This window comes from Leopardus geoffroyi, chromosome C2 (genome assembly GCF_018350155.1).
Source record: "Leopardus geoffroyi isolate Oge1 chromosome C2, O.geoffroyi_Oge1_pat1.0, whole genome shotgun sequence".
Lineage (NCBI taxonomy): Eukaryota > Metazoa > Chordata > Mammalia > Carnivora > Felidae > Leopardus > Leopardus geoffroyi.
In genome coordinates, this window is record NC_059333.1 from 3,205,975 (window position 1) to 3,223,220 (window position 17,246).

Here is a 17,246-nt window from a genome sequence, read left to right on the forward strand (position 1 = left end):
TGACATGGGCTCAGTGTCGCTTTTCTTGTGCAGGGCTGAAGCAACTGAGGGCTCAAAAATAGGCCAAGTGACGGCTGGCCGTGTGACTGGACCCCACGGATGGCGTCCATGGGGTCTGAGAGGGCCGGCGAGGCTGCGTGAGGGAAGCAGACCGAGGGCCTCGGAACAGAGCAGCCGCTGGCCCTGCGGGGCTCCAGCAAGGCCAGGGACTGGACAGGAGGGGGGTGAAAAGCCTAGGAAACTGGCCGGAAGTTTGCTCAAGAAGCAGAGAGAGCCCCGGACCCTCCCCGTCATTCTCCGCAGATGACCCATCTGTCCCGCGGCCCGCAGGAGACGGAGGACGTGTTGAGCGCAGCTGGACGGCGGGAGTGAGGGGCAAGGAAAGCCTCCACACGGCACGGGAGACCCCAGCCCGTCCCCGCCCCTGCCGCCGGGCCTGTGCCCCGAGCGAGAAATCTGAGAGTCCTTCTCTGGAGTCACCGAGTGAGGAAGACGCGCCGAGGCCGGCCTACGGAGAGGCCCGCTTGCCGCGGCCCGCGCCCCACGCGCACCCAGTGGCTTCCTAGCGGCTCAGGTTCCGAGGACAGGCAACCGTCCCCAAATACCTGAAATGCTCCATCTCATGGAACTGGACAGGGCTGGGCTGACGAAATTAGTCGGGCAGAGACAGACAGCCATCGTGTGACCTCACCCGGGTGTATGAGGACCTTAAGAGACAAAACAGGTGAACCGAAAGGAAGCCAGAACAACATAAAAATAGGAAGGGGGACAAAACAGAAGAGACTCTTCAATACAGAGGACAAACAGAGGGCTGCCGCAGGGGCTGCGGGAGGGGCGATGGGCTAAATGGGGGAGGGGCCATTAGGGAATCTCCTCCTGAAATCACCGCTGCACCACATGCTAACTTGGACGTAAATTAAACATAAAATAATATTGATAATAATTTAAAAAATAAATGGAAGTCTCCATCACAAAAAGCAGACACCAGCGGGAACGAACGTTGAGGCAGAGGGAAGAGCGAGAACACAGAAGCTAGAGACAACTGCGGCCACCCTTGGGCCAAAAACGGGAGCTTCAACGCAAAGCACAGAGGCCGAGGAGGGTCTGGAAAATCCCTGCTCTGCTGAACACTTTGAACTTCGAGGACGGGGCGGAAGGCGGTGGGGGGAGGGGGCGCGGAGAGAAAAGTAAGTCTCTGAGAACGAGACAATGGGAGCACAAACACACGCAAGTCCAGAGACTCTGTTCGGAGGGTCCGATGCTCAGTTAGCAAAGGCTCTAGAAAGAGACTGTGCGTGCCGGGGCGGGGGCAGGGCCGTCCCGGGAGACTCCGAGCACACGTCCCCGACTCAAGGACACGAGGTTGTGGGACTGCGCTGCAGCAGCACAGAGGAGAGAAGCATCCGACGGGAGACAGAAGACGCTGGCCTCTTCCCCAGGCGATGTGGCCACGAGGGCACAGAGACGCCGTGGCCTCCAGCCCTGGTGACAGGGACACAGATTGCATCACGAGACCGAAATGAAGTCATTCTCAGGTTTGCAAAGTCTCAACAAAATGTACCTCCCAGCATATTTCCTCTGGACGTTTTCAAAGTGGGGAATAAAGCTAAGAAAGCAGAGGGTATACGCTCCAAGAGAGGGGACTCCTGAAGGTGATGTCAAAGGAAAGTTCAAGAGCATGCCCTGTGCCTGGCCCAGAGAGAGACGACCCCCTGCGAGCAGGAGACGGAGAGCTTCTGGGGGCACGCAGCTCCGATGTGCCTTCTGGAAGGCAGGGCGTAGGGGGATCAGCACGAGGGTGTCAGCCACGGCCCCACGAGCACCCGGCCAGGGGACTCAGCAATGCAGTGGTTCACTCGGGCAGAAGCAAACACGTGACCCAGAAAAGTGCTGTGATCACAGTTACACACTTAGCTCGGCACAGACCCGTATTTACACAGTCAGGGTAACATTAACACCGAGCAGGGGTGTGGCCACAAGGCCAAACACACAGGGAAGACGGGGGAAAGCCAGAGCGAGCAGGGGCTCCTGCCACGACAGCGAGCCCAAAGCAGGTGTGTAAGGGGTGACTTAGTGTTTAGAAACGGGGAGGAAGACAGCAGAAGGAACGACTGTAAGATCAGGAAGCAGGTGCCTGACACGAGAGGCGGGAACAGCGGGCGGGAAAGGTGGCGGTTTGCTCCAAGCCTCTCAGGACCCTTGATGATGAGCTGGGCACGCAGCTCGATATAAACTTGATTTATATCAAAGCAAAGTGAGTTAGAGAGTAGAATGGAGGCAAAAAACCTTGTCACAGGCCAACCAATAGCAAAACCCTAAAATATACAAATAATAGACTCTCCCAGGAAAGGAGAGGAGATCAATGAAATCCCCTGGTTACTTCTCTTTTCTCAAAAAAATGTTTTTAGGGGCGCCTGGGTGGCTCAGTCGGTTAAGCGTCCGACTTTGGCTCAGGTCATGATCTTGCGGTTCGTGGCTTCAAGCCCTGCGTTCAGGCTCTGTCCTGGCAGCTCGGATTCTGTGTCTCCCTCTCTCTCTGCCCCTCCCCTGCTCATACTCGGTCTCTCTCTGTCTCTCAAAAACAAATCAATGTTAAAAAATTAAAAAAAAAAAAAAAACACTTTTAGAAGCATAAACACCTTTCCATAGAGACGCCCTACGAAGAGGGCAAATCCCACCTCCTGACGGGCACTAAGTCAGAATGCGGCCCATGGTGGCGGACTCTCTCTTGGGCGAGTGTGGCCGTGTTAAAATCCCCCGTGTGTGCACCCGAGACCCAGCCAGACACTGGGCAGGACAGGGCGGTAGGGGGCAGCACGGGGGCGAGCGTTACGAGGGCTCAGCCGTGACGGCCACCGCACTGCCGCTGAGATTCACCTGGGGGTCATACTGGCCAGAGCAACCACGTGAGCCGTGACAGTGACCGAACGGACCGCGACAGTTTCCGACACAAGAACAGACCCCGTCATCGGTAAGCTGTCACCCTGATTATCTGCAGCCCAGAAAGAACCAGCCCCACCCCCAAAAAAAGGAAAAAGCAAGGAGCCCAGAGCAGCCCAAATAGCTACAAAAAGAAAATCGTATGCACCACCTTATCCAAAGCACCTGCACCCAAGCCCTCGGTCAATCTGGTCACTCTTCCGTCAGAAACCCGGGCAGCCCGTGTCTCTGGCCTCCCAGCCCTGCTGACCTAGAAGCCATACATGGAGGAGGGTGACGGGGAGGGGACAGGCGCACGGTGGGCTGCAGGGCCGCGAGGACCGGAGCAGAAACAGCTCACAGGCAGCAAGAAAGGGGGCTGCGTTCGCCAGCCCGCCTCATGGGGCTGGGGGGCGTCACAGGCGAGTCTGTGTGAGAAGGGGTTGCTCTGAAACACACATTTGCTAGTTAAACTAGTCCTCTGTGTGTCTAAGAAAATTCAGTTAAACAGCAACTTCCTTCTTAAGCATCAGGACAAATAAACCTCTTCTCCAGAAGGGAGGCAGCGAACTCTAAGGTGTCTTTCTCTAAGAGCGGTTCACGCTGGCACTGGGACGCGCTCTGCCGACCAGGCGCCGCTGTGTTCACGGCTGTGGCACAAGGGGAGCTCCAGGGACAGCGGGCTGGATGGGGAGCCCAGGGACAATGCTGCTGGGGTCTAGCTCCTCCTCCACCCCTCGCGGGCCCAGATGACGAGGCCCCCAAGCCCAGCCCAGCTCTGCCCGTGAAGTGAGAGGCGGTAAGTCCCGGATGGGCCGGGCCAGCCCCCGCCGCCCAGGCCCTCTCGCATCTGCTACCTGATTAAGGGAAACACGAACGTCCCCAAGGGTGGGCTGCCAGTTGTCAGTGAGGCTGCAGGAAACATCCGTGCTTCCAGGAAACAACGAATCTACGTTCTTAGTGTGAGCTGCTAACAGAAACGTGGTCTTTCTGACTTAAACCGAGCTGCGTGTAAATGACAAGACTGTACGTGTACGTGTGTGTGTGTGTGTGTGTGTGCGCGCGTGTGTGTCTCCACAACTTAAAGGGGGCGGGCAGTCCACCAAGTTCAGCCTCCCCTACCACAAAGGCAAGGAGGGCATAGGTCGACCGCAAGGTCACAGCGCGTAACAGCATTTCCACCTGCTGCTTCTGCCCCTGAAGCGGCCTCCTGTGCTCTCGAAGCTGGTGTTCCCCAGGAGGCGGGGGGCCAAGTGGGGGGTGGTGCCTCACTGGGCGCCTTGGAGCAGGGGAGGGGCAGCCCCGGCTCAGCTCTCCCCTCCGGTGGGTGGGCGGATGTGAAGCAGGCACCCCGGCCACCCCACCAGCCACCCGAGGGCGAGCCTGAAGCGGCGCTCTGGCCCATCGGGTGCTCAGCAGGAAGACCTCCACAGGGTCTGAAAGACCTGCCTGCTGGGTCCGCTGTGAACCTCCACGGGGGCGGGAAGAGTGCGTCTACACTGCCTTAAGTCTCCAGACCCAGAGACAACTACACCACCCGATGCTAAACTGGACAACGGGGTTGCTCAGGGGAAGGGGTTATGAAGGACCTTTCTGCCGCTCCTTCGGACTTTCTGGACTTTGCAACTTTCTTACGGTAAAGGAAACGGGAGTAAAACAAGAAACGGGGCTGACACTGAGCTGAACTGGGGACTGGCACAGTCTTCAGGCAGAGGAACACCCACGCCTGGCTCTCCGGTGCCCGCACGGCCCCGCTCGCCCCCAAGCCCTCCCCCAGGAATGGCACACGCACCTGGGAGTTCTGGATCCTGATGGTGCCGGGCGACAGGGCTTGTGTCACCACCTGGCCTTGAGGAGTGACAACCGTGACAGGCTGATACACCGTGCCACCTCAGGAAGGAAGAGATCAAAACGCTCTTGAGTCTCAGTGATATAAAACCACATTCTCAATACACTCAACGTACATCATGAAAGGAAAACAAATCTCTGGTGTGACGAGGTTTTTAAGCCATGTCGAATGATCAGTATCCTGCTGGCGGACTTGTCACTATAAACTATTAAAACGACCCTCCCAGATGAGCCTCGCCCCGGGAGGGGTGCGGGGGGCGGGGCACCGGGCAAGGGGCAGCGAGGCGTCCCATTGCCAGGGCGCCGTCAGCCAGGGTGGATGCTGCAACTCCCTTTCTTTTGCTCCATTTCCCCCACAATCAGCACATGTTAAAGGGCTTGGCCAAGGGGGCTAAGTAGTTTTCATCGCAGTATTTTGTTGCTCGAACGTGCTTCCATCCTCCCTTGGAAGCTTCCCTTCGCGCTATCGTGTGAGGGTTTCTCCCCGCCCTGCGCGCCCCGAGTCCGTCCTCACGATGGCTTTGTATCTGCGATGCGGGAGACGCACCAGGGACCTGCAGACGCTGTCCCCTTCCCGCGATGATTTCTGCCGTGCAAGTAACACCAAGGCTAAGAGGGAGTTTTGTTTGTTTGTCAAACATTAAGGGCACGACTTAAGGTTTCCCAGATGCTGCCAAGAGTACAATTAAAAACTACGTTATCTGCAAATTACAACTCAGTTTTTGCTATATATTTTCAACTCCCATATAAAACCTTTCTTCCCCGAAGTTTTTGGTAGGGACGCACAACTTGCATAAAATATCTGTTACTGAGAATGAGAACAAGAGACGGGTCTCAGGAACTGGCGTTAATCAGCAATTGCACTGACGGGTTTCTCCGTTCTCATATAAAGGACTTTTGCACAAAAGCTCAAGGAAAGAGTGTCCTTTTCGCCGTCGGCATACCTGCCACTGTTGCCATGGTGACGTTCCCCTGCTGCAGCGCGGACGCGGGCACCACGATTCCTTGGGGGCTGAGGGTGCCTGAGATGGCACTCTGAATCTGCTGGGAGTCAAAAACACATGGTGAGCAGTGAGCGGAAACACAAAAGCCACGTTTAAAACTTTAAACCAAGTGGCATGGTGCCACCACCAGTGAAGGCCAGGTGCTCGAGACAGAGACGCAGAGGACAAGCCTTCCGGAAGGCGCGCCTTCCTTACCTGCAAACCAAGAGACCCCAGACTGACCCGCTATTAAATACGACCGTCAGCACCGAGATTCCAGCTTCGACCTGGCTCCCAAACGGTCATCTTTCGTCTCATCATATTAGACTCGCCTCAAAGCCCTGGAGGCGTGACGAGGAAGGCCGGGAGGACCTAAGGTCATCGCACAGCCTTCCCACTCCGTTGGCTCACTCTAGAGCTTTCCAAGAACCAGAGTCCCTGTACAGATGACGCCACAGGCTCAGGAGGCTCCACGTGGTGCCAGAGAGTCACCTGCGGCCGCGGCCAGCTCTGTCCCCTCACCAGAGCACGGAGCACATCGGCGTCCCCCCTCCCCCCGCCCCCGCCCCCGCCCCGGGTGTTCAGGTCCGTAGAGTGCTAGGTCTGGGCCTGGCCTGCAGCCAGTTGCACAGAAAGAGCGTAAGACCACATCAAGATCCCAGCCATCCCATGTCAGGTACAAATGGGCTGTGACGGCTGGGGCAGGTGCCCGGGAAGGGGGCTCTGTGCCGGGCGTCTAGGCACAGGGTCTGGCACACCACCGGCACGCAGGTATTTGAGCAATTAGATGGCATCGGCGCGAAAACCCGAAGACGATTACTCTGCAGGCTGCCGCACCGATCCGAGTGTGTGTCCGAGCTTTGGTAGGGACACACAGCATCTGCCACATGAACTTGGTTAGAATAAAAATTAATTCATCCAAATCAAATATCCAAGCTCCCACATGAAGGACCTAGAAGAAGAGGGACAAAATGAAACCAAAGCAAGCAGAAAGAAGGGAATAATCAAGATCAAAGCAGAAATCGATGAAACTGAAAATAGAAAAACAACAGAGAACAACCAATGGAAAAAAGAGCTGGTTCCCTGAAAAGATCAATATACCGACAAACCTGCTAAGACAGGAAAAAAGAGAGGTGACAAGTTACCAGCACCAGGAAGGGGAGGCGGGGGGGCGCCACAGGGCCTGCAGACGCCAACGGCAGGAGGGGCTCTGTCGACAACTGGGCACAAACACATGTGACGTCTAGACAGAAGCCAACACGAAACACACCATCCCAACAGCCCGGTAACTGTTGCGGACGCGGAATTTGTAGCTCGAAAACTCAGAAAAGAAACCTCCAGGTCCAAGTACCGTCACTGGAGAATTCTATCAAACACGTAACGAAGAATTCACACCAATTCTACATAATCACTTCCAGAGAACAGAAAAGGAGGGAATCCTCTTCATCTCATTTTGTAAAGTCGTATTATTCTGATACGAAACCTTGGCAAAGACTGTAACAAAAAAGAAACCACCATCAGTATGGACACACAAACGTCTCACAACATACAGCAAACAGAATTCGGGAACCTATATAAAAAGAATTAATGTGCTGCGACCAAGGGGTATTTATTCCAGGAATGTGAGGCTTGTTCAATATTCGAAAAATCAAGTAACGTGATCTACCTCCATGTTAACAGAAGAAAGGAGAAAAATCACATAATCACATCAATTCATGCAGGGAAAGCATTTGAAAAAATTCAACATAATAAAAAAAAACTCTCCGGAAAAAAAAAAAAAAAAAAAACAGGACTAGAGGGGAACTTCCTCACCTTGATGAAAAGCATCGAGCGAAAAAAAAAAAAAAAAGCATCAAGAAAAAACCTTCCAGTAAAATTATAATTAACAGTGAAAGGCGGGGGCACCTGAGTGGCTCAGTCGGTTGAGTGTCCGACTTCAGCTCAGGTCATGATCTCATGGTTCGTGGGTTCAAGGCCCACATCAGGCTCTGTGCTGACAGCTCAGAGCCAGAGCCTGGAGCCTGCTTCAGAGTCTGTGTATCCCTCTCTCTCTGCCCCTCCCTCATCCGCACTCTGTCTCTCAAAAATGAATAAATGTTAGAAAAAAATTAAAAAAAAAAAAAAAAACATTGGAAGGCAGAATGCTTTCCCCCTAAGACTGGGAATAGGGCAGGACGTCCACTCCCACCAACTGTATTCAAGATAGCACTGGATGTTCTAGACAATGTAGCAAGGTAAGACAAGGAAATAAAAAGCATATGGATCAAGAAGGAAGGAACGGACTATTCCTATCTGCAGATGATACAACTTAACAAGTAGGAAATCCTAAGGAATCTATGAGAAGGACCTCCTAGAACTAACAAGTGAGTTCCGCAAGGTCGCAGGATATGAGACAGACACACAAAAATCAACTATATTTCTAACTACTAGCCGGGACACTGAAGTCAAAGATAGAATACCATTTATGATTGCTCAAAAAAATACGCAGGTGTAATTCTAAAAACACACGTGTAGGACTTATAAGACAAACTTACAAAACACTGATGAAAAAAATCACAGAAGAGTAAATAAATGGAGAGACATATCATGTCTGCGGACCAGAAGAGCCAACACAGGAAAGATGTCGATTCGCCCCGAAACGATCCACGGGCTTAATGCCATTCCTGTCAAAATCTCAGTAACGTTGTTTTGTAGATACAGACAAGATCACTTCGAAATTTACACGGAGAGGAACTAGAATAACTAAAACCGTTTTGAGAAAGAAGAATAAAGGGGGACGATACAGTCCACCCCGATCTGAGACTTACCAAATAGCTCCAGTAACCACGGCTACACGGTGGGAATACATCCAGCAGTGTGACAACAGAGGGGACAGAAACAGACAGACACAAACAGACCGGCATTGTGACAGTGTCACAAAAGCAACTCGACGGAGGAACTTCCAGAAGCAGCCTCCACCTAAACCCTCACACTTCGTACAAGAGTTAACTCAAGATGGGTCGTGGACCTGAGTGTGAAACACACAACTTGCAGAAAAAGGACTGGAGAAAATCTTGGGGCTCCAGGGCTCGGCAGAGTTCTCAGACTCACCACCAGAAGCACAGCTCATCAAAGGAAGAGCTGATACGTGGGACTTGATCGAAATTTAAAATGTTTGTTCTGCAAAAGACCCTGGGAAGAGGATGAAAAGATCAGCCACGGACTTGGGAGAAAATATTTACAAACCACATAGCCAATAAGAGACCCGTATCTAGACTACTCTCAAGACAACAGTTAAAAAAAACCTAGAAAACGGGCAAAAGACACGAGCAGACGTTCTACCAGAGAGGATCTCCAGATGGCAACTAAGCCCACGGAAAGATGTCGGCGCCGTCAGCCATCAGGGAAGTGCAGATTACGACCACACGGACCACCGCCTGCCACCAGAACGGCTCAAGGGCACCAGTGCTTCCTGTGGGTGGACCTTGAGGCCACTGCGCTCCGCAAAATACGCCAAACACAGAAGGACAAATACCGTAGGATTTCCCTTACATCAGGTGCCCAGACGAATCAAATTCATAGACACAGAAAGCAGAATGGTGAGCCAGGGACTGCGGAGGGGAGAAGGGGGAGTTAGTAGTTAACGGGGACAGGCTTCCAGTTTGAGAACGTGGGAAGTTCTGGAGACGGAGGGCGGGGACGGTGGCACGACAGTGTGGACGTGCTTCAGCCACGGACCTGTGCACGTAAAAACGGTTACGATGAGGGGCACCTGGGGGGCTCGGCCGGTTGAGGGCCGACTTCGGCTCAGGTCGTGAGCTTGCGGTTCACGAGTTCGAGCCCCGCGTCGGGCTCTGTGCTGACAGCTCGGAGCCTGGAGCCCACTTTGGATTCTGCGTCTCCCACTCTCTCTCTCTCTGCCCCTCCCCCACTCATAGTCTGTCTCTGTCTCAAAAATAAATTAAAACGTTAAAACAAATTTTTAAATGGTTAAGATGGCACATTTATGACACGTGTACCTTACCACCATTTTAAGAAATAATGAACAAAAAACATATTTTAAAAAAGAAGGAAAGAAGTGAAAGGTACTCTATCGCCCAGAAGGACGGGATCTGGGGCACGGTACACAGACCGAGGCCTCACTTCCGTGGCTGTGTGACGCCCGGAGGGACTGTCTTTCGGGCTTGAGGGAATTCACTGCCAGCCCAGGCCAGGCTCAGAGATCTGGAAACCTCTGTGGGCAGGACGGCCGTAGACGGCCCGGATGTTCTGAAAGGGCTGTCGGTGTCCGGACCGACGGTGACGAGCAGCCGTCCCCTCGCGGACAGGACGGTAACCGAGGAGCAGAGCGGGGCCCGAACGTACGTGAATACCTGGGGCTGGACGGGGGAGTACGGGCTTCCGGGCTCCCCGCTCAGGAGGGTCTCGCTGTTCATTTTCGTCTTTAGACAAGCAATGTAGCGACTGCAGAAGTCTTTGCAGAGCTCGTTCACCTTCTCCAGCTCAAGAAGATGGATGCGCAAAACCTGGATTGCCTTCACCATCTGGAAGCAGAGACAACGGGCCCTGAGACAGGCAGGCAGGAGCGCAGGGCCGCTCCGTGACTGGCCCGAGCCGCGCCGCCACGCCCGCCTGCACCGCCGGGGACACGAGGGGAGTGACGCCAGAAAGCAGGCCAAACAGCAAGTCGCCCCGGCGCCGCCGGCCTTCCGTACCTCAGCGGCATCCGCTGTGTGGGGACCCAGATGGCCCCAGGGCCGCCCTCGGGGAGTCGCTGCAGCGGGAGACAGCAGGGCCTCGGCCCGGCCCCACGGCCGACCCGCAGCACAGCCAGTGAGGTGCTTACCTCCCGCTTCTTCGTCTGCAAACGGGGAGGAGTCCGTGCCCACCGCATAGGCAGCTCTTCATTTGGACACAACCCCAGTTAACCGACTCTGCCCTCTACGGATTGTGCTTTCGGTGTCCAGCCCGAGAACTCCCCGCCCAGTGCCAGATGCGGGCTTTTACGATTTTCCCAAAAGTTTTACAGTGACTGTGTCAAGTCGCTAAGTTCTGGAGTCACCTGCCCCACAGCGGTAGACAGCGGTCTCAGATGGAAACCACCACTTGCCGTGAATCCACAACCCGGAGCCCAGCCCCTCCCCCTGTGACCTGGGTGGCAGTAATTCACATGTATTTGTGGACCGAGAGTGACCACGAACCAAACTCTGCCAGGCCCTGTGCTCGAACACCGGTCAGGAGAGCCCGGGGCCACTCTGGCTGTACCCGCGGCCCACGCACTGATGGCTGTATGACAGAGATTCAGAGGCGGAGAGAGCTTCTGAGTCTCACCCCAAGAGGGCGGGCGCTGCTAGTCCCATTTCAAAGATGAGGAGACTTACTCGAGGTCGGACAACTCATCACAAAATCCATTAGGCAGTGAGGGCTGAATGTATAATGAGAAACTTGAAGGGCAACAAAGATGCGGGCAATTTATTCAGGGAAAACTTTTCCAAGGATGTTTTTCTGCTGCTAAGGGCCCTGACCAGGGCTCGGGGCTGGGAGTTAGTGTGCTCTAGGGAAACCTGGTGAAGGGGCAGGCCCCCGGCCACAGGCTAACGGTTTTCCACCAGCACGGACGGGCCCCACTCCCTCCGGGTCCGGCACTGACGTTCGCTCCAACAAAGTGTCCGCTCCCTTGAGAAAGCACACACAACCCTGAACCTCGGGGCCGGAGCTGGAGGGAGGGCGCCAAGGTGAGACCAACTGGCTTCGAGCAGAAAGGCCGAGGGAAGCAGCGGGGAACCTGGGAGCCCTTTGGTCAGCCTGCCTCGCTCCGTTCACGGGCCTCCCCGAGCGCACGCACAGCCCTGCCTCCCGCCACAAATACCAGCCTCAAGACTGAGCATGAGGTCCGTCTGTCTCGGAGAAGAAGGTCGTGTGTCCGTGACCAGGGAGAGGCCAAGAACTGAAGCGGGGCCCAGACACGCTGCCCGAGCAGCCCAGCGCGTGAGCACGCCGACTCCGGGGGACGTTACAAATGTTGAGAAGTGGATCCCCGGCCCCTTGCGATGCAGGCTCCGGTCCTCTCCTCGGGTTCTTACATAAGGTCACTGGAGAAGCTGGACGACGTGGGGACACTGAGGTCACAGGTACAGGAAGCTAGTTCACGAACTGTATGATGCTCCCCTTTAGCAGAACTACATCCTAAAGTTCTAATTGGAAGCTTAAAATTTATTGGTCAGATTTGAAACTGGGAAGCAATAAGACGTAAGAATAAAACGTTTCTTTTACTTACTAAATTGTCGGTTTCCGGGTCTTCGCAAAAGAAGGGTTTTCCTTCTTTCTCTTGCTTTCTTACAAAATTTTCAATATCTACATCAAAACTGGCAGAGGTCGTGCCTTCTGAGCCCTGGGTAGACTGTTCGCATTTTTCGAACAACAAAGCTAGTAGTGGAAATAGTGGATGCCTGGGGGGAGAAAAATTTTAAATGTACGTTCCACATTTTCAGGAGAATATTTTAGTATGAACGTATGCACTGGCTTATATAACAGCGTGGCTGAGAGACAGTTCCTGTACGAAACAACCTCCACTCTAAAGCGGACAATTCAGTGGTGTTTACTATACTCACCACCAAGGCAATTTTATAACATTCTCATCGTCCCCCAAGAAACCCTATCGCCATTAGCAGCCACTCTCCGTTTTCCCCCAAACCCCAGTCCCAAGCCGCTGCTAATCTACTGTCTGTCTCTACGGATTCGCCAGTTCTGGACATTTCGTATAAAAAGAATCACGGATGGGAATGCAGACTGGTGCAGCCACTCTGGAAAACAGTGTGGAGGTTCCTCAAAAAAACTAAAAACAGAACTACCCTACGACCCAGCAACTGCACTACTAGGCATTTATCCAAGGGATACGAGTGTGCCGTTTTGAAGGGACACATGCACCCCCATGTTTACAGCAGCACTATCAACAATAGCCAAAGTATGGAAAGAGCCCAAATGTCCATCGATCGACGGATGAATGGATAAAGAAGATGTGGTGTGTGTGTATATATATATATATATATATATATATATATACACAATCGGCAATCAAAAAAGAATGAAATCTTGTCATTTGCAACTACGTGGATGGAACTGGAGGGTACTATGCTAAGTGAAATTAGTCAGAGAAAGACAAAAATCATATGACTTCACTCCTATGAGGACTTTTAAGACACAAAACAGATGAACATAAGGGAAGGGAAGCAAAAATAATACAAAAACAGGGAGGGGGACAAAACAGAAGAGACTCATAAACATGGAGAACAAACTGAGGGTTGATGGAGGGGTTGTGGGAGGGGGGATGGGCTAGATGGGGAAGGGGCACTAAGGAATCTATTCCTGAAATCATTGCTGCACTATATGCTAGCTAATTTGGATGTAAACTATAAAAAATAAAAAATTAAATCAACAAATAGATAGATAGACAGACAGACAGATAAAAGGAATCACAGGATACATGCCCTTTGGCCTCTAGCCTCCTTCACTTAGCGACACCGTTTTCAAGGACCATCAGTGCCGTACCGCATATTGGTACGTCATTCCTTTTTATGGCTGCATGATGCTCCACTGTGTGGAGAGACCAGCTCTACAGTTGCAAGTTTTACACTGACATCTATGCTCCGTCTTGAGTTAACTTCTGTATAAAACGTGACATGAGGTCAAGGGTCTTCTCCCGGCAGGTGAACGTCTAACTGTTCCAACACCGCTTGTTGGAGAGGCTGCCTCCACTCCACCGAACTGCGTTGGCACCTTTGCAAAGGTCGCATAAATCGTGTTTTTGTACACCTACTTCTGGACTATCAGTGACGCTGATCCTAGCCCTTCACCGGCATCATGACATCGTCATTACTCTAACACCCGGGTCAGCCTTGAAGCCCGACTGTAGTCTTCCTCTTCGACACTGTCTTAGCTGGTCTAGTTCCTTCATCTGCCACGTACAATTCAGAACTGGCTTATCTATATGCACAAAAACATCCCGCTGAGACCTTAATCGCAATTGTGCTAAACCTGCAGGTGGATTTCAGGGGAAATGACATCCGTGCTGTGCTGACCCTTGCGATCCGTGACTACGGTATGCCCCACCACCTAGGTTCTGTCTGATTGCTTGCGTCAGCATTTACAGTTTTCAGCACCAAGGGTCTGTGTTTTGTTAGGTTTACACCTGTTTTGGTGCTCTTCTAAATGGGGTTGTCTTGCTAATTTCCGTTTCCAATTGTATATTACCGGTATAGAAACAGGGTTTGTTTCTGTGTGTTGCCCTTGTAACCTGTGACCTTATGAAACTCAGTCCTGGACATTTTTCGGTGGAGTCTTTGGGATTTTTGATGTAGACGATCGTGTTGTTGGTGCACAAAGCCAGTTTTCTCTCTTCCTTTCTAAGCTGGTATGCCTTTTCTTTCTTTTTCTTGCCTTACTGCACTGGCTATGACTTCCATTACAGTACTGAACAGGGGGAGGCCGAGTGGGCATCTCTGCCTTATTCCCAATCTTACAGAAAACAGTCTTTGGCCACTAAACATAATGAGAACAATAGATTTTTGGAGGTTGCCCTTCATCAGGTTAGGAAAGTTTCCCTCTATTACCACTTTACCGACAGCTTTTAACCATAATTAGCTGTTGACTTTTCTGTGTCAACCGATACGAGCGTGTTGTGGGTCTCACTGGTTGAACTTTGACTAGTGGATCAGTCTTGAGTTCCTGGGATAAACTCTACTTGGTCACTGCAGGTGATTCTTTTTATATGTCACTGAATTTGATTTGTTAATACTGGATTAACTATTTTTACGTGTAAGTTCGTGAGGCGCACTGGCGTGTATTTTCCTTTCTGTATTGTCTGTGGCTTTAGTATCATGGTGATGCTCATTCATAAGCTGAGTTGGAAAGCCTCCCCTCTTCCTTTTTCTGGAAGAGACTGTGTAGACTTGCTGTTTTTTCCTTCTTTATTTTTGGTAGGATTCCCCAGTAGAATTGTCTGGGCTTGAAGATTTCTTCTTGCAGGGTTGACTAAAATACAGATTTAGATTCCAAAACTTTTTTTTTAAGGTAGTAGGAATAACATCTTAATTCGAGAAACTGCTCACCCTAGTGGTTATCACACCATACCTAATGCTCTGCCTAGCTGCCAGCTCCAGCATATTCCATTTAACAAGTTTCTCTGCTCCTCTTACCCCTACTAAAACCCACGCGCATCACATCTCATCGCTACCTATAAATGGCCTGCTTGTCTGCGTCCATTGGTGTCTGGGAGCCCGCCGGGGGAGGGCTCACTCCTTCCACATCCGGTTCAGAGCAGTTGGGATCTTGCTCCGTTTTTAACTCTGTTACTACTTGCATCTGTGAAAGGAGGAGGAGAGTTTTTGTTACTAAACACAAAGTAAACTGCTACTAAGTATTCTCTTCTCAAGCAGAAACAAGGGGACTGGTAAAGTGGGAGACGGTTGGGTGGCTGGCGAGAATCCATCAAAATCACCACCAACAAAACTCCTTTGAGTCTAGCACGTTTTGCAAATGGCTAAAACAAAGGTTGAGTTTCCAAATCATCTTGAAAACTGAGGGCCGATGTCTGTGAACTGCGTGTGATTTTCAAAAAATATGCCACCTCCAGAGTGCCGAGGGGATTAAGTCACCTTACTGTGTGTGTCTCTTCCTGCCCTAAACCCTCACACTGAGCAACATCACAGCTTGAGAGGTAGAAACAAACAGTCCAAACTTCCTATCTTGTCACGAAAACGAACGTAGTCATGGCAGGGCTGAAACTCTCCCCTATCTATTCTTAAATTTCAGGAATACATCATCTATAAACATTTTGGAAAAAAAAGTCACTGTATTTAGAAAGTAAAGACTGGCGGTGTTTAAAGAAATAGCGTCTAGATATTATCATTTAAATTGCTTTAAACTAAGGGGCGCCTGGGTGGCTCAATTGTTTGAGCCTCCAACTTCGGCTCAGGTCACGATCCCACGGTTTGTGAGTTCGAGCCCCGCGTCGGGCTCTGTGCTGATGGCTCAGAGCCTGGAGCCTGCTTTGGATTCTGCGTCTCCTTCTCTCTCTGCCTCTCCCCACTTGCACTGTCTCTTTCTGTCTCTCAAAAGTAAATAAATAAATGTAAATTGCTTTAAACTAGCTATTTTGGTTTGTAACTTAGGTGAAAAGTCTTTAAATCCTTAAACATAAAGAATTCAGTTTACAGAAAAAAATTCCAACTTGCTGGGGGGCTCTGGGTGGCTCGGTCAGTTAAGCATCTGACTCCTGCTTTCGGCTCAGGTCATGATGTCAGTTGTTAGATGGAGTCCCAAGCCCGGCTCTGTGCTGACAGCACGGAGCCTGCTTAGGATTCTCTCCGTCTCTCTCCCTCTCTGCTCCTCGCCCGTCTCCCCACCCCCACCCCCGCCACCCCGCACCATGCACTCACTTGCTCTCAAAATAAACATTAAAAAAAAACCCTAAATTGCTGCAGTAAACTTGTAATTATCCAGGAGCAGATTACCAGTGCCCTCAGCTGCTTCAGGACCGGAACTCACCTGCCCTGCCGCCAGCTGCCATGACTCCGCGCCCCGGGGAAGCAGCTGGTGGGGGCACTCGGGGAAGGGGCTTGTCCCCAGGCAGGGAGAGAACCTGCTCCCTGCCATGCGACCCCCCTGACAGACGGGGGTAGTCGCCCGCCCGGCGAGGGAGCCCTGTCCTGCAGTGCAGGCTCTAGTCTGTCAGCCCAGATGTGCAGGGAGACCTCTGTCCCACTGCCTTCAGATGGCGCAGCGCGGCTGGGAAATTGTTTCTCTCTTGAAAACACGAAGCAGTGAAGCAACTAACAAGCCCAATCGAACACAACCTTCCTGGAGGGAGATCCGACAGTATGATAAACAAGCGTCAAAAGATGTATTTCAGGTCTTCGGGTTTGTTTCTTTCTTTCTTTAATGGTCGCGAAGGAAGGGAAGGCTCGCTGTCCAAGTGTGGAGGGGAGGCAGAGCCACACCGTGGGACAGTCAACGCGTAACATAACGCTCACGAGTTTTGCGTGTCGTGGGAAAGAGCTTGGCTGTTAAAAGCGAGGCTCTGTCCCTCCCCGTGCCTGGCACTGCACAGGACACGACCCCATCAGGGCACCAGGACGCCCGTCTGCGCCTGCCCTGCGGGGGGAGGGGACTCCGAACAGGACCTGCCAGCAGGTGATCAGTGCCACAAAGGAGAACCAGGTACAAGCAGGGAGGGAGCAGGGGGCAGGCCTGGGGGGGGGGGGCAGGGGAGTCTTCCCAGGAAGCATTTGCACAAAGACCTGCCAGACAGGAAGGCACTGGCCCCCCTGCTGCTTGAGGAAGAGCCAGGGCCAGGCCCAGGGCCACAGGGCAGGGATGCGCGGGAAAGTGGGGCAGAGGTGAGTGCGAGGGCGATGCTGAGTGCAAGGGCGATGCGGGGTCCCCCCCCCGCTGCAGGGTTCAGCAGTGGGAGAGGAAGGGACAACCCCAGCTTGGCGTTTTAGAAACAAAATCACTTGG

General features: G+C 52.3%; 1 protein-coding gene across 7 annotated transcripts in view; it reads right to left on the minus strand.

The window, feature by feature from the left end:
* Positions 1-17,246, minus strand: part of PKNOX1 (PBX/knotted 1 homeobox 1) — a 58,294-nt gene that overhangs the window by 13,449 nt on the left and 27,599 nt on the right. For 4 of the 7 annotated variants that reach the window (XM_045501253.1, XM_045501252.1, XM_045501255.1 and 1 more), the window contains 5 exons: positions 14,962-15,089; positions 12,007-12,178; positions 10,103-10,273; positions 5,712-5,811; positions 4,712-4,809 (listed from right to left, as the gene is read on the minus strand). In XM_045501253.1, coding sequence (XP_045357209.1) covers positions 4,712-4,809; positions 5,712-5,811; positions 10,103-10,273; positions 12,007-12,178; positions 14,962-15,089 — 669 coding nt within the window. The remainder of the gene's footprint in view (positions 1-4,711; positions 4,810-5,711; positions 5,812-10,102; positions 10,274-12,006; positions 12,179-14,961; positions 15,090-17,246) is intronic. The other 3 variants (XM_045501258.1, XM_045501256.1, XM_045501257.1) reach the window with 1 other exon arrangement.